Source organism: Oreochromis aureus, linkage group 7, assembly GCF_013358895.1.
Source record: "Oreochromis aureus strain Israel breed Guangdong linkage group 7, ZZ_aureus, whole genome shotgun sequence".
NCBI lineage: Eukaryota > Metazoa > Chordata > Actinopteri > Cichliformes > Cichlidae > Oreochromis > Oreochromis aureus.
In genome coordinates, this window is record NC_052948.1 from 32121585 (window position 1) to 32143356 (window position 21772).

Consider the following 21772-nt stretch of genomic DNA (forward strand, 5'->3'; position numbering starts at 1 on the left):
TTTTATTTGAAATGTCATTACTGTTGTTTTGATTTTTAAAAATTATTTTCTTCTTCCATTTATTTTCCCATTTCTCCAACTTTAGTTCCACTTCGGAGTTCTCCACCATCTCCACAAGAAAGTCTTTCCCCCAGTCTTTACCAGTCAGCTCTTCTTCTGTGCCCAGTCAACTTCCTTCATTGGAACCCTCCACCATCACTCCAACCACCACATCCGCCACCACAGAGGACAACCTAAGTCTTGAGTACCAGCCGCTGCCCAAAAGGGAGAAGACATCTGAAGAGCTGAGAGTGGAGGCTCTGGCTCAGCAGTTGGTGAGTGTCTGAAGTCAACCAGTATCTTGCTGGAGAGTCTCCAGACTTTGTGTGTGGAGGAATCATCAAATATTTTGGGGCTTAGCAGACAGAGAACAGGGGAAATCTACTTCAAGAGTTCCCGTTTTTTACTAGGGATGAGATTTCAAGTAAATATACAATTGGACATTTACGAGGAACTGTTTGACTTTTCTTCAAAGATACCAACCTAGCCTCCCAAATGACATGGAATAGTTTTGGCAGGCTTGTGGTGTGATAAAAAGTGTTTTACAAATGTAAAAAGTTGCATAACTTAATAGCATTCGTGACAACCCCAACCCCAAACCCACCCTAGGCAATCGGACTATGACTCTGTTTTTAAATTGTTCTACAATGGCAATCACAAGACAAAGAAAAGAATCTTTCTAACCAACACACACAAAAGTCCTCTTCACTTTTCTCTAAAGGGTTAGAGCAGGGATAACAAACTCATTTCACATTATGGCCCACATAGAGTGCACTTTGATGTTAAGTGGGCCAGAGCAGTTTAACTCCCCTTTTTGTCAGTGTAAAGAACTTTAACTACACTTTCAGTCTCTCAGATTTTTTTATATAAGAAATACAAGTGCAAAAATTCAACAATACATGTCAATTTGTCTTTGTGAGAAAATGTTTCTCTTCAGTGTAAAAAGGTACAGCCAGTATTTATTCCTGGGTCTGGAGTTCACTCCACTGTTTATGGTCTTCAACTCCAACTCCTTTTCCCCTTTTCCAGTGCAATGCTATGACTGCACAGCACTGACTTATTCAAGAAGCTTTCAACCACTGTTCACTCACCACTGATTTTGAAGTACAAGAAATTGTTTAATTTTGACTACCTTTCTTTTTATGCTTAGTTTTTATTCTTTTCTTTTTTCCAGGTGTTGCAGGACCCCTCTCTAGCACCCCTCTTGGACACGTGGGGAGGTAAATCCACTATAGAGCTATTGGAGGAGATCTTTCCAAACAGCAAATTGATTGGGAAATCACAATGGACCCACGGAGGCAGCGGCCAAGAGGATGACAGGTAAGCAAACCCTTTTATTTCTGTCTGCATTTTCTTATGCAGACAGAAATAAAAGCAGGCTTTTGCCCTAAAGCAAAGCCTGCTTTATCATCTATTTACCTCTAAATTGGACCCAAGTGTACAAAAAGAAAACCAAACTCTATTAAATTAGACTTGAAACTACCTATCAAGGCCATAAACCCATCAGGAAAGTGTTTACTGATCATAGATCAAAGGAGAAGGAGGCTCAATTTCTAATAGACGTCTATATAATCTGACAGGCAGAGTAGCTGCCCCCTGCTGGTAATCTAAAAGAATGCAGGTTTAAGGCACTTTCCAGACACAAAAGCTGCCTCCCTCTGTGACAAAGGTCACACTTCTCAGCTAACATGACTCAAGACTCGCTCTTGAGGTAATTCAACTGAGTTTTATTATAAACCAATAATGGATTTCTTATTTCTGAATATTGAGAGAGTCCCACATATCTAAGTTTTTGTTGCATTAGCTGGCTTGACAAAACCTAAAAATGTGATTCAGACATAATGGATATCACAATGTTGCTTATTCTCTTTATTTATTTTATTTACTCAGGCTTTCTACTTCAGGATCTGTGCACATCTGCATAATGACAGCACACTCTAAGTGCTTTGAGGTTTTATAATGTGTTTAATAACCATGTCTTTGATTGGTCACATGCTGTCAAATCATCTATTCATGTGAATGGGCTCCTAGCTAGATTAAGAAAGACTGGGTTGGCATATAAAGTTGATAACCAACTTCATGTGACCACTTAGCCCAATATTCGTGTAAGTTAAGCCAGTTACGAAAATGGGTATGTAGAACTTGCTTTATAGTACAGCGCTCTGGTGTAACCTTTCTAGTTTGTTTATGGTGTCGGCAGATGAACATGTCAGATTCACTCAGAATCATTCCCACTCTGATTCCTCTGATACATCCACTTACACAGAAGGAACAAACAAAGGCTTACAATCAAAGATAGTTGGTTCCAAACAGTTGGATAATTACAACACTGAAGTGCACTAAACAGTCTGGTGATGCTGTTTAAAGTGCTTTATGTAAGGCAAAGCTAAAGGCCTCCACAATGACTCTGTTTATTTAGCCTCAAGAGCAAAATTGCACAGAGTGACTTTTATGGGACTGAAGCACGACACGAACATTTTTGGGGGTAATGGACTTCCTGTAAACCAGCATTTATCACCCTTGGTGACAGCCTCCTTCCTCTTATCTGCTGCTGTCAAAGCAAAGGAGGAACACTGGGAGCTTCAGCTGTCCCTGCAAGTCGCAGCCTGTGAAGTCAGTGACATCTCGAGTGTGTTTTGATTCACTGGCGAACCCGTTGTTCACGGAAAGAATGAGAAGACAAAAAGCCGTCATTGTACAGGTTGTGCTTTTGACCCTCGTTGATTTTCTCTGCTGCTACACTCCTTGTGAAGACTATATAAGGGGTCGTGAGTGAACCCAGCATCATATTTATTTAGATTTCTCGAGGTCTTTAACCCTGCTCGAGTGGATGAGGTAACCTGCGGGTTCAAAATCAGCTTCCTTTGCTGACTGAGTGTCAAAGTTAGACAGGTGAGACCAGACAAACCTGATCAACAGCAGCACAGTTTGGACAGCGTGTTCAACCCCCATGAGAATTTCTTAAACATCATTACCTGAATGGGATGGTATGTATAGGGGCTAAAAATTTTAAAAAAGGACAGTGAGTTAAGTGCAACATTTAAAAGGGGTTTTACAACCAAGAAAACCAAGCAACTGTTTTTCTACTTTTAGTGGACTTGAAAGGGTGCCCAAAAAAACTTAAAATGAGTTGTATGGTGGTGCGCTATGACTTACAAATCGATAATCACCCACTTACCCCCAACCACTTGTGGCAGATGGCTGCCCCTCCCTAGCCTGGTTTCGTCAGAGGAAAAGGAACTTTTTCATTCCCACTGTCTGGAATCTGGCATTTCCATACTGGTGCAGTTTTACCAAATTGAGGGACTGCATGTGCCTTTTCATGTTATTTAATAACCTGGATATACAGGTAGAAAAATGAAGCTAATGCAGGTGACTTTTTTAACTCTGTGAAACAAAGAGTGTGTTCATCACTATTTACATTTAGAAAGTTCAGAAATCTGCAATATGAAAATACACTTTGACACAGTGCAAAAATGTACCTAAAATGTGTCTTAATACTGGATTATTATTACTAATGAGTTAACCCAGAGGCAGTATTTTACTGCTAGAGCTGATGAAGGTGGGGCTTCTTTTGCCTGTTTTATAAACTCTTGTATCTCTCTAATCCAAAAGAGCACTTCATATTTTATCTGATTATATTGTTTTAATGGAAAGGCCACATGTAGGAATAAAACAACTTTTTTTCATCTTCCATCTAATCAGCCCTTCAGGCTTATTCCTGCAACAACACTGACACCTAGTGGTACTGTGTTGCTGGCATAACAGACTGGATCTGGTCAGTAAAATGTGAGCTTTTTCTTTAACGTGCGACTCCACTTCATCAGCCTGGTTTTTAAATCGACTTTGAAAAAGTGTTTCTGTTCTTTCAAGTGCTTTAAAATGCATAAAATACAGGGCTGTCACATCAAAAATATCTGTTTTTAAATAGTATTGTCTTCTTTGTAGGACCCAGGCTGGCATCTGTGATCCTGCTCAGAGCACGGCGGCAGATCAAAAGACGGAGACCAATCTGGATGAAGAAGACAAGGATCTCAACACCAGGAAGGTAAAATAAAAAATAAAAATAATACTTTCTCATTAAAATGTGAATAATTAACAGTGTTAAGGTATATTTAGGTGCACAAACATATATCAATAAATCTGTAAATGGGTCTTATTTTTAAATATTTGCCTAAAATCCCAGCAGCAGAAGGTAAAACTGCCAACTGTTTTCACATTTCTCCTGCTGTCCACCAGGTGGAGCTGTGTGAAGCTCTTAGGCGCAGCGTGGTGGCTCTGAAGCGGGAGAAAGAGGCGCTGTGTGAGGAGCAGAAGCATCACAAGTCGCTGGGGGATAGCATCGAGACAATGGTGCAGGACCACCTCAAAACCAACGAGAAGGACAAGTACAGCGTGTTCATCGGTATGACATCAGAGTGACGCTGTGACAAAAAACAGAAATATGTCATTTTCATTACACATCCACGACAGATAGGCTTTCAGGGACCCCAAGTTTCAGACGTAAGTGTTTCTATCTTCAGTGGAAAGAGGCTTAATGACCTTGGAGAATATATAAACAAATATTTAAAAAAAAATATAATAGGACCTAAAATCGAGCCTTGTGGAACACCGCAGGTAATATGAGCTGCAGACAAGGAAATAGGTTCTTTCTAAAAGGTAAGAAAAATGTCTTTGACCTGTTTGTTGTTTGCAGGTGATCTGGAGAGGATCGTGAACTTGCTGCTGTCTCTGTGCAGCCGGCTGTCGAGGATTGACAGATCTCTGCTCGCTCTGCAGAGAGACGGGCTGTCGCCAGAAGAAGCAGCTGAAGAGAGGGTGAGGGTCCACCTCCCTGCATCACACCTGCAGCTCTGTGATTCAGGCAGTAAAACAAATGGGACAATAACTAAATTAAATTCATTTTAGGTTTAGTTTTGCCCTTCATACGGTGACAGTTTTCCTCTATACACCTTTAATGTCTTTGGCACATTGACACTTCAGACACTGAAGTGTCAATGTGCCAAAGACATCAATCAAGCCTTGTGGAACACCGCAGGTAATATGAGCTGCAGACAAGGAAATAGGTTCCCTGATATCCAGAGCAAGGCTCTTGGGGGTCAAACCATCTGACTTTGAGTTATGTGATTTATTAGCAGTATATGTAGGCATGTGTGAAAAGAATAATAGAGAATTAGATTTAGGGAAATAAATATGGATAAATTCCAGAAGAGGTGAAGTGACTAAAATAAAACAGAAAATTAAGTAAGCAAATGGGAAAAGTAACACAAAGCTAAACTGAAACAAGATTGTAAATTTCTGCCAGATTTCATGAATTAATTTCTATATTTATTTACATTTTTGACTATTTTAAATACATATAAATATTTGTAAGAATCCTGATATTGTCAGTTTTGGTCCTCTATAGAAAAGGGACTTTAACTTAAAATATAAATCTGAACCCATTTTGCACCACACTATCTGCCTCCCTGCTGTTTTCCTTGTTATTTGTTTCCCTTTCTTTACCTGCATGCTTTCAAATTCTATAGAGTCAAAGGAAGACGGTCCAAATTTACAAAAAAAAAAGTTTCTTCATTTTTTTGGAAGGTCTGTGAGTAATTGTGTTTAATAACCCTGATCTCAATAGTGTGCAGTTCTGCTGTATGACTTAAGCCATGTCTGTATTATCTCAGATATTAAAAATAGTCCCAACAAAGATTTCAGTCCCAAATATTTTGATATATGAGAGTTCATTTCAACCCCTTTCACTGAACAAAGGAGCACACAGGAAAAAAATGAGCTTGAATCAGTGAAGACAATCTATGTTTGACTCTGTTAATGTTTGCTGTATCTTTATCTGCTCTCACCCGATGACATAATAGGTCTAAACTTTTGAGTGAACTCACAGATGAAATATTAACTTCTACCTCGTGGTTATGTGCTGCCCTGGCCTCAAACTCAGACCAATTCTGGTAAATGTGTTATAAAGGCAGTCAGTCGTGTTCAGTGGTTGTTTTTTTAAGAAGATCAAACAGTTGATTTTATACAGCTTATCAGTTGTTTCTGAATACTTTAAGGAGCTTCTTTTTGTTTTTTTGCAGTCACGTTTAAGAACACTTTGTAAAAGGAAGAAGTTTTCCCATCTGTAGCCACAAGGGGGAGCTGAAGTACTATCCACTTGTTTACCCAGTGCCACTCTTATAAACCAATTGGTAGTGATTTAAAGAATTAAGTCACAATGTCCTATTGCATGAAGTTCACCAGGTAACACAAAGACAGCAGTTATTAGAGACAATTTATTTGTATAACAACAGTCGTCTCAAAGCATTTGGTAAAGATAAGGTTTACCTTATCTTTACTTCACTGCAACACTGGAAAGAAAACCCCAATAATCAGGAGATCCACTGTGAGCAAGCACTTGGGGACTGTAGGGAGAAAGAACTCCCTTCCTTGTGGAGAGGCAACAAACAAACAGGACAAAATGCAAGCTACAGGAGAGAGAGGACGAGCATTATTTGCATGTGATTTTGAAATATATAAACAAAGAAGATATATAGATGTATGTGTTTGATATATGTGTTTGTTTTCCTCTTCCTCAGGACTCCCTTAATCACAAGCGCTCTCTCCTCCTTCGCCAAACCGAAGACGCTCGAGAGCTGAAGGAGAACCTGGACCGGCGGCAGCGCGTGGTCCACGCCATCCTGTCCAGTTACCTCAGCGAACCCCAACTCCAAGACTACCGGCGCTTCGTCAGCACCAAGCCCTCCCTTCTGATCCGCCAGCGACACCTGGACGACCTCATACGACGGGGAGAGGAGCAGCTGACGCGATTGGCCGAGAGCCTACCAGCAGAGCTGGCAGAGGCCAACGGCTGGCCTGCAGCAAGCCCCGTGCCCTGCTCTTCTTTGTTTCCACCACTGCTTCCACCTGCTACAATTATAAGCCCTAGCCACATGGTCAGATCTACCACTGTGACATCACTGTGACATCACGAACATGAAGGACAGGTAGCACCATAAAAAGTGAAGGAGCTTTACATGAAGGATGCCACAAAACAGGCTCCGCCCATTTTGAAATGACTATGCAGACTTCACACATGAAGAAAAGCCTTTAATGTGCCTCTTTCTGTTCACGCCTGACTGCACATTAGGCCTCTGTTCACCTGAACACCAGCAGCTAGACAATATTTCTAACCACATTCTGCTCCAATGAGTGATTTTAAGATCAGAGGAATACCAGGAAAGTTTATCATCAAATCCTTCAAAGGACAATTCCAGCATGGTGGATAATTTTCTCCATTTTTTTAAACACTTAGACCTTTTCTGCTTTTTGGGGTTTTTTCTTGTTATATATATCCTGCTTCAGTGATAGATTAAACATGGCCAAAGTTTCAGACTGTTCACTTTTTTTCTACTCTGGGATCTGTGTGGTGTCATAAAGAGGGGATACCCAGTGTTTCCCACACATATCCTTCTTACCCATTTCTCAGTTTGTACTTCCTCCTCTTCTTCTTGCATCTTAGTTCCTCCCACCAGAGAACTGAAAAGAGAAAGTGAGGAAGAGACACAAGGAAAGAGGAAGAACAAAATGAGGCACTGCTGCTTTAAAGCGATCTCTGTTAGACATCAAATGTGGCATATAGTTCCTACTGATGTATTTTACGCAGCAAGCCTTCATTAGCTTATCAAAAAAATCCACAAAAAAGGAGTCCTGGAAGTGCAAGTAATGAGAGGTAGATGAAGAGACCAACAGGACTATTTATACACACTCAAATGTGTATATATAGTCCTGAGGCACAGGTGGGAACAGTCACACACAGGTGAAACTCATGAGTGCAGGGCAGGCAATCTCAAAAGTGGAAGTAAAACCACAACGAGACACACAAAGACAGAATAAAAGACAGACATAGCTTCCAGGTTTAAAAAGTAATGTCAACATACAAGTGCCTTAAAACTGCATTCTTCATAATGGACACCAGAGGGCGATAAGTGGTTACAAAAATGCCTCTGGTTCTATGGAAGTCTACAGGAGCACAGTTCTCTGCTGTGACCTATGTAAACATTTTCCTGATGAGTTTATGGGCTCAGTCACAAAAAAATCAAAGCTTCAAAACATGTGACACCACAGTGGCTACAGAAAACAGGTCATAGCCAATTACATAAAGAACACTGAAGCAGAAACACATAGAAAGGACAGGAAAATAACACGCTGGAGACTATTTATGAATACAAAATAATGCTTCAGTGTGGAGGCTTTCAGGCATAAAACACCAGAGGGAAAACACTTGTGTATCCTCACTCTGCTCTGACCTCCAGATGTCTTTTAGAAACTGGGACATCCTTCAAGATGATTCTGTTAGACTGATTTCCAGGTCAGGGCAGGAGGAGAATGCACAAAAAAGAGCAATGAAAAACTCTGTAGACTATGTGTACTCAGGTCCGCCCGTGTGAGAACACCATCCATGGTATAGTTACTAGTGGACAATCTCCTTGCTTTTCTATTCTGATTTCATCCAGCTGCTTCTCTGTAAAGGGTGTTATCCTTTGTTTAGATGGACTTAAACTCCACCACCTGCAGTTGTTGTACAAGTTGTACAATGGGGTCAGCCAATCAGAAGTAAGAGCTAAATCCGCTTGTTACAGGCAGACTTGCCCCAGTATAAGATAAATAAAGATTATTTTGAACTGTGAATTATACAAAGCTACTCTAGTAGAGCCCAAGAATAAATTATATGGAGGTGAATTTAATATTACTACACTGGAATTGTCCTTTAACTGACTGGTGATGCTTTCAGGAGCCTCAAACATTCAGACCACGAGGTCTTTCTATCTGATAGCTGGTGCACATAAGCAGTTATCTCCCAAAGAGAAAGCACCACCATCTTTAAAAGATCATCATCTTTCTACAGAGCCTGCCTCACTCTCACGTCACCTTAACCTTACTGAACACCAAAATCAGAGGGACTACGATCTTGTTTCACTGTTTCACTGGACAGAAAGCAAAAAAAATCCTGAAGATGAGCTGTAATCGTCACTGTCATGTTAAACTGTAACACAACTACTGCCACTGCTGTCTGCACATCTGCAGCTTGTAGCACTTTGTAGCAGTCCCACTGCTGTTTGCAGCAGAAATCACACTGATCCATAAACACTGTCGTATGCCTCTCATCAAGTCTGACGCTTCACGAGGAAAAGTTCCGATTCCAAAGACTTTCCCAGGCTGAGATTTCTTCCAGATTTCATCTTGGTTCAATTTTGGACTTCGGAGGGGTTTTTTATGTCAGAAATGTTGACAGCTACAGTAGTCACCTTAAAATCCACTGATTTCCAACAGATATCAACTTAAAAAAGAATAATCGGAAAAATAACCCAAAGATATTTAACTTTGTGATGACGAGAAGAAGCAAACCTTTACAATTGAGAGGTTGTAATGTTCTAACTTTCGGATCATTTATAGAAACATTTTCAGTTCCAGGAAACCTTTAAATTAATAATGTTTCCCACTGTGTAACATGACATTTTATTTTAATTATCCTTCTTTCAGAAACTTCTCCAAATGACTTTCAGTTTCATAGAAAACTGAGAAACATATTTTTAAACTCCTTTCAGTCCAGCTCTCCCAGAGAAAAGAAAGACCCACACTGTAAACCCTTTAGACGCCAGTTTTATCGCTTTATTTTTAAGCCGTGCATCAGTTTCTTCTCTTATCCATCCATTCATTCGTTTTCTGCCACTTATCTGAGTGCAGGCTGTGGGAGTAGCAGTCTGAGCTCTCCTCTCCCTGGCCCCCTCCTCCAGCTCTTCTAATAGCCAAGAGATCTAATCTCTCCAATGCATCCCGGGTCTGAACCAGGCCTCCTCCCAGTTGGACATAACATAAAACACCTCATTTAGGCGGAGGAGGCATTGTAGTATGTCATTTAACCTCAGCTCTTTCTCCCTCTCTGCCTGACACCATTTAAGTCCTAGCAGAGGATGAAGAAAGAAACACCATGAAAATACCCGTAGCCTTACTCTATGTGTCGGATCCAACATCACTGCGCTGACATTTTAACACAAATTCAACTGGTGGCTGTTTTTTTTTTTTTTTTTTTAAATTGTTAATCTAAAAATTTCAGGATGTAGGACCTGAACTTTTTTGGCCTTTGAAGCCAGGCGTCCCAGGAAAAAATTAAAATATGAGTTCTGTTACTCAATGAGATTATTTCTCAAGCTGTGTTTACACACGTACCTGAACAGAGATGTTCAGATTTAAAACATTATGGTGATAAAACTGACTTAAAATTGGTGGTGTGTCCCTTTAATTCTGTTTCGGTTGACCCCACTGATTTCTTACCTAATTAAATTTAGGTAATATTTTTTTTTTAAACACACAAAGTACAAAAGGAAACAAGTGCAAAATGGTGACCTTTTTATTTTTAATCTTAACATTTTTTCTTTGTTTGATACATTTTTGTCATATCTGGGCTTCCATAGATCCTCCGTGACTCATTACAGGATTAGGTTTATAAACTTTTCTCACCTTGCTGTATAACAGGCACCATTTGGCTTCCCTTCCCTTCATACAAACTCCGAATGGTTTCATTTCTGCAGTATATGATATTTATTTGCTTCTGATCAGTGGAGGGTTTTTATCTTTTATTCCACGCCTACGTGTTTAGTTTTGAGAGCACCTTTTAAATATTCTCCAAGCAGTACAACACACACACACACTGCCGTATGCCCTCGTCTATAACCCCAGTTGTACTGTTGATTACTGTTTATTTTCAGAGGCACTAAAGAATATCTCGAAAAGATTCTGTTTTATTGTTGAATGAAATTCAATGTTTGTTTTCTGAAAGACTTAAGAACAATAAATAAAAAGTAACAGCTTTTTTTTTTTTTGCTAAATAAATGTTTTTTGTAAATACTGTCAGACTCTTTCTTCTCATCCTGTTGATCTGCACACACACACACACATATAGATGAATACCATCACTGCAGTAATAAAGTTAGAAAGAATCGGGATATTTAAATGATGTAAAACAGCAGCAGGTGAGCTCTCGGACCTTTTACAGAAACCTGCTGAAGTTTTAGAGCTTCCCTGTCTGCAGTGCTACAAACACATGATTATTATCACGGCTTTACTGCACATTTAGTTCCCGAAATAGGAGCTCGAAGTTTTTCACTTCATTTAGATCCGCAACACACATCCGGGTTACCTGCGGGGATGCAGCAGGTGAGAGTGCGGTTAATTACCTGGGGTGGGCGGGGTTTATTCTGGTCTGACAGAAACAGCTCCTGACCTTTGGGACTAACAGGGCGGGAGAGAAAGAGAGGAGCTGCATAACGCACATATCGGAGCGTAATGGCCTCGGAGTTCACTCAGGACGCGGTGCTGGTGTTCCTCCAGAGCCGCGGAGGCACGGTGAAAAACTCCGACTTGGTTTTGCACTTCAGAAACTTCATTCGAGATCATGCGGACCAGGACCGAAACCGAGAGCTCTTCAAGAAGTTCGTCAACTCCGTGGCCACCGTCAAACAGCTGGACGGAGTGTCTCATGTGATCCTCAGGAAGAAGTTCAGAGGATATGTGTCAGGTAGCGGGGCTGAAGTGGGCTCCTCCGACCCTCCGTGGGTCCCGGTCGGGAAGGACGCCGAGACTGCCGCCTCTAACAAGCCGCGACAGAAACCGCAGCAGAAAGAAGCGACTGCACCCGCCCCGTCGGGAGAAACTGCAACGAAAACAATCCTACCTGTAGCTGGCCTCGTCCAGACCAACAACAACAGCGTGCAGGAGAATTTCAACCTGAGGCAGCAGCAGGTACACAGCACACCTGACCAGTTGATACCACCGGTGACAGCGCAGTCAGTGAGTCACAGCCCACAGACACCACAGATAAAGACACCCAGTCTGCCCACGCCTCCTGCCCTCGATCAGGCTTCTAAAGTGGGGAAGGGGCAGCAGAGAGTGGGTTTTGGTCCACCTTCTGGTGTCACACCTGCACCTCCTCACAAAGCAACCAGCCCAGGGTCAGAGGCCCTCACAGGGCAGAGGCAGCCAGAAGCCGGTGTTCATGCTCAGCGTGCCCCCCGACGGGCGAGAAACAGGCCGAGCTACAAAACTGCTGTGAGCCGAGATGATGAAGAGGAGAAAGAGGAGGAGGTCACAGTGACGAAGGGTTCAGCAGGAGGAACACAGCCCCTGAGCGCTCCGCTCAATGCCCCGGTGAGGGTCACGCCTGCTCCTCCTTCAGGCCAGAGGAGTTACAGTCAGGGTACTGAGGGGCAAATGCTCACCCCTCGGAGTCCAACTAGGGTCATTCTGAACAACAGCAACTTTGACCTGAGACAGCAGCAGGCACACAGCGCACCTGACCAGTCTATACGACCAGTGACAGCACAGGCGGTGAGTCACATCCCACAGAAACCACAGCTGAAGACACCCAGTCTGCCTACACCTCCTGCCCCAGAACAGGCTTCTAAAGGGGGAGAGCTGAGAGGGGGTTTTGGTCCACTTCCTGGTGTCACACTTGCATCTCCTCACAGAGAAACCAGCCCGGGCCCTGAGGTCCTTACAGGGATGAGGCAGCCAGAGGAGGATGTTCACGCTCAGCGTGCCCCCCGACGGGCAAGAAACAGGCCAAGCTACAAAACTGCTGTGAGCCAAGATGATGAAGAGAAGGACGAAGAGGAGGTCATAGTGACGAAGGGTTCAGCAGCAGGAGCGCGGCCCCCTAGCGTTCCGCTCAGTGCCCCAGTGAGGGTCACGCCTGCTCCTCCCTCAGGCCAGAGGAGTTACATTCAGGGTACTGAGAGGCAAATGCTCACCCCTCGGAGTCCAACTAGGGTCATTCCGAACAACAGCAACATGGGGGTGAACTTTGACCTAAGACAGCAGCAGGTACACAGCACACCTGACCAGTCTATACGACCAGTGACAGCACAGGCGGTGAGTCACATCCCACAGAAACCACAGCTGAAGACACCCAGTCTGCCCACACCTCCTGCCCCGGATCAGGCATCTAAAGGGGGGGAGCTGAGAGTGGGTTTTGGTCCACTTCCTGGTGTCACACCTGCACCTCCTCACAGAGAAACCAGCCTGGGGTCAGAGGCCCTCAGAAGGGGGCCCCAGCCTCCAGAAGGTGGTCTTCATCAGGAGCCTCCTGTGCATCCACAGTGCACACAAAGGCGTTTGAAGCACAGACAGAGCTACAGAACTGCTGTGAGTTATGATGAAGATGATGTAGAGGAGGTCCCCATGAGGCGAGGTTCAGGAGGAGGAGCGTGGCCACTGAATGTGGCGCTCGGTGACACAGTGAGGGCCATGTCTTCCTCATCGCCGTGCATCATAGACACGCCTGCACCTTCATCTGTCCCACAGATTTACATCCAGGGTGCTGAAGGGGAAAAGCTCAGCCCTCACCATCCAGGTTTGAGGGGGCAAACTGCAGGCCCTAGGCTGGAACTGGGCGAGACCACCAGACGCAGCCTGCCTATGGAGACGGCCCTCCACCACAACATCCGGCAGGGCCACCAATACTCACCACTCACAAGGGAACCCAAACCGGAGACCAATCAGAGCCACGGACTATTGATGTCGTCCAGCAACAGCAGCAACTACTTGCCCTCATCCGCTGGCGGCTTCCACAGCACCAAGTGGCCGCCGTCTAACTCCACCAGAGCATTGGGATGGACCAGCAGCTCCTCAGATCTGCAGATCAGAGCAGGTACGCTAGCAGGTCTTTTTGTTAATGTTAGCTGGTTAGAAGCTTGTCAGTATTAATCCACCACTGAAAATGGTCCCCATCAAAATCACTCTTTCCCCTGTTTGAATGACTTCCCCTGACTTTGTCAGCGATAAATGTCCTCATGAAAACCACCTCACTCTCATACACAGGCAGAAATGTGGAAACTAATGCAGAAAGTAAATTAAGTGATTATGTCAAAATAAATGACTACTAAATCAGTTTAAAAATCAATATAGCTGAAAGTTCAATACAAAATAAAATAAAGAAATATCAACTTATGTCATAGTTTATAGATTATTGCCTCCATTTATTTTTAATATTAATTTTGGTGCATTTAATTACATATTAGGAAATTTATTGAGTCACTTTTCACTGGATGAAAAAGTCCAGCTCTTATATGACACATGAAAAACTTATATGTATGTAAACAAGCATCTAGATTTATTTATTTATTGATGTTTAATTTATTTCATTACCTAATACATTTGCTTTTGTTTGTTAAATTTTAGAAATTATCATTGTAAAATTACTCACAGCCACTTTATTAGGTACACCTTGCTAGTCCTGGGTCAGACTCTTCAGAGCTGCTTAAATTTTTAATGGCTCAGATCGAAAAAGGTGCTGCAAACTTTCCTCAGAGATTTCAGTTCACACTGGTATGATGACATCACACAGTTGCTGCAGAACTGTCAGTTGCACATCCATGATGTGAATTTCCGATTTCACCTCATCCCAAAGGTTCTCTGTTGGATTTAGATCTGGTGATTCTGGAGGCAATTTGAGTACAGTTATATATTAGAAAATGAGCTTTGTGACACGGTCCATTATCCTGCTGGAAGTATCCATCAGAAGATAAGAACACTGTGGTCATAAAGGGAAGGACAAGCAATGCTCAGGTAGGGTGTAGGGTTTAAATGATAATCAGTTGGTACTAAGGAGCCCTAACTGTGTCAGGAAGATATCCCCCTCTAATTTCATCCTGTTTTAGTGTGCCTGTGTGAAGTTTCTTTTTTTCTTAGCTGATGGGAATGACTCGGGTTCTGCCGCTGCTTCAAGGTTTTACGTGTCTGCATACTGCATACTTGGGTTGTAATATGTTGTTATCTGACTTACTGTTGCCCTCCTATCAGCTTGAAACACTCTGGTCATTCTCCTCTCACCTCTGGTATCAACAAGGCATTTTCACCCAGAGAACTGCCGCTCACTGGATATTTACTCCCACTTGATCAGCAGTTTTTGAAATGCTCAGACCGGCCTCGTTCAAAGTCACTTAAGTCACTTTTGTTTCTCATTCTGATCTTCAGTTTCAACTTCAACAGCTCGACTTTACCGTTTCTACATGCTTAAACATGTTACATGCTGTCACTTGATTGGCTGATTAGATGTTTGCATTAACAAGCAGTTAAACAAGTGTACCTGACAAAGTGGCCGAAGGGTATATTAACACAAACAAGTGAAAATGATAGATTTTCCTTCTGTTTGTCACAAAATGTTACTGTACAAATCATATTTGATCTATATCATTTGCCATAATCACAAGAGGATTCTTTTTTTTTTTTTTTTTTTTAATTAAGTAAAGATTCCTGAGATAGTCATTCATTTAGGTTATTTAAGATTTTGGCAGTTGTGGTCCTCCATACAGCTCAATTGGTAGGAGAAGAGTACATTTAAAAAGACATTTAAAAAAATGATCAGCTTAATAGTCAGAAGTGATACTTAATTTTTTTTTTTTAAAAAAATATTTATTTATTAAACCAGCATTCTTTTATTTATTTGAAATTTTTTTTTAAAAAAGTGATTATAGCCTGAGAGACATTTATTGGGTTTTTAATAGTACATTTTAGCAAATTGATAAGAAAATGATTTACATTTATTATATTTATGAATGACTGATTTTTGTCAGTTTTGGTCCTCTGTACATTTTAGGCTACATCAAAGTTCATCTCAGTAATAGAGTCCAACTCATGCCTGACACATAATGAACAGTATGTACTTAAACAAGTTGCCGTCCTTGTTTTGGGTTTCCTGTTTATGCACCTCTGCCTAAGGTGCATTAAGCAAAAGTGGTAATCCAGCTGATGACTTGTCTCTGTAACATTTCTGTGAAAACAGGTGTGCCTGTAGGCGTGCCCAGAATCCAGGAAACTGTCAAACGAACCAAAGAGAGTATGCCGGACTCCATGATGAGTCGTGCTGACACTAAAACAGTGCCTTGGCATCGCTCCACCGGTCAGCTCTATGATGAGCAGGAGCCCTCAGCTCGTTCGTCACCGCTGCATCGCTCCACTGACCAGCTCAACGAGAACCAATGCTCTCTGGGCCGAGTGCCGCCGTTTTATCTTTCCACAGGTGTGACCCGAAGTTTAATTTCACTATTCACTTCAAAGCATTTAAAACAGCAGTTTCTTTCCTTTATCAGCCCTGTCTTTCATGTTCAAATTGGTTAATTGGAAGTAAATTTTAAGGAACATCTTTTCAAACTTGCCTTTACTTTCCTGGTGTCCTTTATCCCTGGGTGGGAATCAATGATTTATACCACACTGAACGCTTCCCTCTGTCTAAAAAGGTGATCTCTGTGATCGTGAAGACGCAGCGTCAAGCGATGGCTCCGTCTCCTCACCTTGCCTGCGGCAGCGCCCAGGGGCCACCAACCGGATGAGCACAAAACAAAGGATGTCCCTCAGCATGGGAGCCGACCTGGACCAGATTCTTCAGGGGGAGGCAAGGGAAGGAAGAGGAACCGAGGAGGCTCGGAGGAGTCGCCTCCACCGGATTTCTTCCTCGCTCAGCCTCCGCCACAATCTGTCGTGTTCCTCATTATCATCCTGTTCCACGCCGCCCCGAAGCCACAGCCTCGCCAGTCTGGACGAGCCAAAAGGAGAAAAGATGAATCTGTCTACAGAAGCCTCACCCTCCTCCAACCACCGTGACAACCACGGTCGACAAGTAAGACTTATTAAAACTAACAACTGTGATTAACATAATCACAAGTATTAATTACTGTTCACCTGTTCATAGGTTACATGCTTTTAGCATAGGTCATAAAACCTATACTCTCCTTTTGCCCCACACATATCATATAATACATGATGAAGCTTCATTAATTAAAATTATGTTTGCTCCTGTCATCAGTCGCTGGTTCCTTTGGAGCCGAGGGAACATATCTGGCTGGTTAAGGCGGCGGCGGGCAACTGGCCGGAAATCTACACCCTCTTCAGAGAGGAACCGTCCCTCCTCAACAAAAAAGACTTCATCTCAGGCTTCACTGTGCTGCACTGGGTTGCCAAACACGGCGACCACAGAGTCCTCAACACTCTAGGGTACGCAGCAAACTTGTGACCTATAATTAGGAACGTGTGAAGTACTTGCATGGATTAGTGCTAGTGTTGTCTGCTCAGGTTTAATAGTGGAAGGTAGACCAATGACCCATGATTCTCTTGTGTTGACAGCAGCATTTTAAAATCTGTAATGTGTTTATTATTTATAGATGATAAATGGCACTCATCCATCATCCATTTTCGGTTTCAGGTATGGAATTGAAAAGCTCTCTCTTACCTTCGATGTAAACGCCAGGTCTAACAGCGGTCACACACCTCTCCACATCGCTGTCATGCACGGTCACAAAAACATAATTCGGTTGCTAATCAAGAAGTTCCAAGCTAATGTGAAGCAGAGAGACATGGCAGGTAAGAGACCTTGGCAGTACCTGAGCCTCGACGCGCCGCTGGAAATGTTCCACTTGCTCGCAGCGCCGATGCAGGACGTTATGACAGGAAAGAAAGGTGTCGAGAAGGCAAACACCAGCTGGGAGGAGCAGCAGAAGCAAAGCCGCCGCCTGCGTCACCATGCCTCCTCAGCTTCAGGAGAGAGCCCGCTGACTATTGCGAGTAGAACGAAGGTGAAACGGTCAACTTCACTTGCTGCGTTTCTTAAACACAAATCGTTAATACGATTTCAAGGACATCAGGTGGACTCCTCAGCTTAAACTTCAGGATTAAGCTTGTTTCAAGAGTCTTGCAACATGGACTAGTCAGAACAGCTAGCTGGTTCCCGGGTCTTAAAAACTACCAAGACGGAGATTAAGAAGTGGCTAACGGTTTGTCACACTTGTTCCTTTGTCATATGCTCGGGCACCAGCAGTGATTCGCATACAGTAGCAAAAAATATTTTCTTTCCCGAAACCAGCAAAAACTGCCAGAAACTATTAAAAGAACAAGCCATGATGATTAGGCCACTGCATAATTCACTTTAACCTTGCAGTGTTCACAGTAGCAGTCACTGTTACCACCTTATTAATTATCTAGCTATTTAACACAGAAACAAGTATTAAATAGTTACATTGTTTCCATTAGTGGAATGTTGAAAATTAGCATTCCCCAACTGGTTTAAAGTGTTTGCTGGAAGCTGCTGGTAGTCACTGAGAAAATATTTGCTAAAGCCCCAGCAACACAGGCCTACAGACCCCCATTTCTCAAAATATGTATTTTCTGACCAGTTGGCAACCTCTTTGTGATTGTTTTGGTTGCTAGTATATTTCTCGACATGAAGGACTCGTCTACAAACGCTGTCCAGCTACTTTTGGAGCTGTAGTGAAGCTGAAAAGAGCAACGCATAGTGGAAAGAGGGACCATTTGCCTGCAAAGTAGAAGTTGCACCTTCTGAAGCATGTCGGTTGCAGCTCTTGAGGGAAACCTCATCCATTTCTGGCTTGCAACACAGTTTCTTGAGTTGTATTATTACTCGGCTAGTAGTTAGTGACCATTTGCAGGCAATCATGAAAAACTAAAGGCAATATGCCAGCAACCAAAGCAAACATCAGGTGGTTTTTAGTGTACAATCTTGAGGAATGTCTGCATGACATCATGTGAAAACACCTCAATACCTGCCTGGGGAACGGTTAAGCCTCTTGTGGGAAAAAAATTCATAAAACTCAACACACCCTCTGGTGGTAGTGCTGGTACTTCCGAAACATGCCTTTTTAAGAATGACCTTGTTTTACAGAAAGGGCAGTGGCATACTAATAATCGCCCTTTCTTTCAGTGAAACTGAAAATATGCAACAGGATAAACAGGATTTCTTCACAGTGGATGTATAGAACTGCACATTTTCAGGGTATGTAGGACTTGACTCCCTCCTCTCTCCTCTGTAAATACCTTTCTGAACTATAAAACCATATAAACAGATAAATCAGCTCTTTCAACAGCAGCTGTGAGCTTTGGTTTTAAAGCCTCATTTGTAGGTCCTTTTCTGCTGTTGATTGACTGTCAGAAGCCTCTCTAACTGGATAAATCTGCCATATATTATTTCACCACTTCTTATTATAACAAAAGAGAGATTAGTTTTTTGAAGGCCAAAACCTTGAGCTCAGGTGAAACAACTGCAATAAAGAGAATCATGAGTTTCCATGGCGGACTTTGAATGCCCAACAAGAGATTGTATCACAAAGAAGCTGAAATATGATCTAAAGAATGCAATGGTTTAAGCGGGGATCTGATCTGCGAGCGCTTGACTGGTTTTCAGCATGACTTTCTTATCTTGCTGTTGTGACAGGAGAACATACAAGGTGTACTTTTACAAGCCACAGGCTAACAGGAGAGCCAGTTCGTTTCAGCCGTGATTCATTTACTGATACTCATTTGGAGTTTGGAGTACACACCGCTGCTTTGTTAATGTCTGTTTTACATTCCTCCTGCTGTTTACAAACCATCCATCAGTTTGTTCAGTGATTTTCCCCCCCCCTTTCTTTTAGCCAGTATTTAGTTTGACTTCATAAAGAGATTATAGACAAATCAAGAATTAAAGTCACTCAGAAAACAACTTGTGAATTAGATTGGCACAAGTTAACTGCCTCCTGGGGAGTATGCATTTGTGTTATTGATATGAATCCATAATAATGTTTAACAAAAAATAAGCACATATACCAAAATTTCAAATTCTTCCTTTAGCTTACAACTTTGTCTGTATTTTCCGAGTGCCAATAATCTACACATTTAATTAACATTTGCATTATTTTTTCCACCTTTTTAATTTGAGTGTTGTTTTCATGTTATGTTGTTGTCAACATCTGCAGTTTGGTTTTCAGTGGTTGCCAATTTTGACTGGTGACCATTGGCTTGACGTAGCTACTGGTAGTCAATTTCAATTAAATGTCACTTGTTGTCAATTAATTTTGGCTGCTAATCTAACATGACCACTGGCTTGAGGTGGCTCAGGCTATTTAATGTCAGCTAACTTTGGCTGTTAGCTTAGCATTATATTTGCTTGAAAAGGTTAAAAGTAGCTATTATCAGGTAACTTTGTTTACTAGCCTAGTAATGACCATTAGCTTGGAATTGTTATTGCTAGTCAATGTCTGTTAATTTTGGATACTAGTCTAGCATGACATTTACTTGAGGTGGCTAATAGTAGCTATTGTCAGCTAACTTCAGCTGCTAGCCTGATATAACTATTCGCTTGAGATGACTACTACTACTACTACTACTAGTTGAGCTAATTTTGGCTGACACCAGGGTTTAATGCGACCATTAGCTTCAGATGGCTAATACTTGCTCATATATTCATTAGCCTGAAGGAGTTAATACCAGTTAACATTAGCTAACTTTATCTCCTACAATCCCCGAAAAGCTTTGAAAAGTTGTACTTTTATCTAAATTTACACTTTTCTGCATTGGTTTATACTTTTGTCACAGTTGAACTGAAGTTGTAGCTGGTGGATAGGGGCCAAAATTATTTTTGTGATATTAATTACTCTGACAAATTATCATAATCAATGTCACCACTTTGTTTCTTTTCAGTTTATCAGTTGTCAAAGTGTGACTGATTATTCTTTTACCCAATTTCTATTGTGAATATGTAATGTTACAAAAAAACAGATTGTATGAATGAGTGAATGTTAAATGTGGAAAAAAGTTTACAATCATCAAGTAAACATGTAAAATTTGTACTGGACATCTTTGACATTTTGCTATATGTGCACCACCACAACAAAGTATCACAATCTCTCTCATAAACATTTTGTGCGACACCTTTTTAACACACAAAATGCTTCTCAGCAGACCTTCTAGAGGAACTCAAGAAACTACTGATGGAGAATTTGTAAAATGCTGAGGAGGAATTTGTAGTTGTGGGGGTGTAAAACATGTAAAAGCACAAGTATTATCCTTTCACAACCACCAGGGTACGTTACATTTGTTGTTGTTGTTTACTTTGGCAGATACACATTATATTTTTAACGCCACTGAATATTAAATATGTTTCACAGTTGGATGTGCTATGTTTTTTGTATCTATATTTGAAAGGCCTGATGAAGGTCTAGTCTGAAATGTTGCAATTAAATATAAAGTCTGAAAGTCCGACAGCGTGCTGGAGTGTGTTTCTGAAACATTGGTGTGAGGGTTTCTGTTTCTGTGTTTCAAGACTGTTCTTCACGCTCACGGGCATGTTCAATCCTGATTTGTTGTGTTGTTGCTGTGTTTAGGGTGGGTATGACTGTAATGGGGACAGTCACATTATGCGAACTTAAAGGAAATTAATATTAGTCAGGGTTCAGGGTGCTGCTGTTCTTGTAGCTGTAATGGCATTTTTTAAAAATCCTCTTTGAGTATTCAAAACATGACTTTTGGATTATGTAATGTGGGTATTTCAATAGAAGTGTGTATGTAAGTGTATGTGTGGTTTTTGTCTGAACAAGCCCAGCAGCAGAGAGTCCCTTCCTATATAACCGGTCTGACCTGTAGCATTACTCCGCTCCATTTCAGTATCTGATAATACACCCAGCTGGGATACATTATTGCCAAAGTTATTTACTATAAATTTGTGAAATTATGCTCCATTTGTCCTTCCCTATGTCATTCCTGTTTATCCAAATTTAAACTCAGCAGGTGTGTTGGTGGGGACTCATAAGTTTGGTGCCAAGTTTGACATCATTTGGATCAGCAGTACTTGTATTTTGACAAAAACTTGGCCGTGGTTCCCCTACAGTCTGCTGTGGCCTCCACTCTTGTGTGTGGGGTGTGGGTTATAAAC

At 41.9% G+C, this 21772-nt stretch overlaps 2 protein-coding genes across 4 annotated transcripts in view; both read left to right on the forward strand.

The window, feature by feature from the left end:
* The window catches only part of shroom3 (shroom family member 3), a 67510-nt gene extending 60099 nt beyond the window's left edge, over positions 1–7411 (forward strand). For all 3 annotated transcript variants that reach the window (XM_031728491.2, XM_039615697.1, XM_039615698.1), the window contains 6 exons: positions 86–314; positions 1214–1359; positions 3988–4087; positions 4279–4444; positions 4736–4857; positions 6618–7411. In XM_031728491.2, coding sequence (XP_031584351.2) covers positions 86–314; positions 1214–1359; positions 3988–4087; positions 4279–4444; positions 4736–4857; positions 6618–7004 — 1150 coding nt within the window. In that variant the 3' untranslated portion in view covers positions 7005–7411. The remainder of the gene's footprint in view (positions 1–85; positions 315–1213; positions 1360–3987; positions 4088–4278; positions 4445–4735; positions 4858–6617) is intronic.
* A 3849-nt stretch (positions 7412–11260) lies between these two features.
* On the forward strand, positions 11261–21099 carry LOC116311391. The gene is made up of 5 exons (XM_031728492.2): positions 11261–13726; positions 15860–16096; positions 16314–16693; positions 16880–17067; positions 17276–21099. The coding sequence occupies exons 1-5, from the start codon at positions 11365–11367 to the stop codon at positions 17730–17732; spliced, it is 3624 nt and encodes a 1207-aa protein (XP_031584352.2). The 5' UTR covers positions 11261–11364; the 3' UTR covers positions 17733–21099.
* The last annotated feature ends 673 nt before the right edge of the window (positions 21100–21772 follow it).

What these genes read in the sequence shown, in the direction of transcription:
- LOC116311391 (XM_031728492.2), top strand. Translation starts at nt 11,365, where the DNA reads ATGGCCTCGGAGTTCACTCAGGACGCGGTGCTGGTGTTCCTCCAGAGC. An exon ending in AGATCTGCAGATCAGAGCAG is followed by an intron (nt 13,727 to 15,859) that starts GTACGCTAGCAG and finishes CTGTGAAAACAG; the next exon opens with GTGTGCCTGTAGGCGTGCCC. An exon ending in GTGACAACCACGGTCGACAA is followed by an intron (nt 16,694 to 16,879) that starts GTAAGACTTATT and finishes TCCTGTCATCAG; the next exon opens with TCGCTGGTTCCTTTGGAGCC.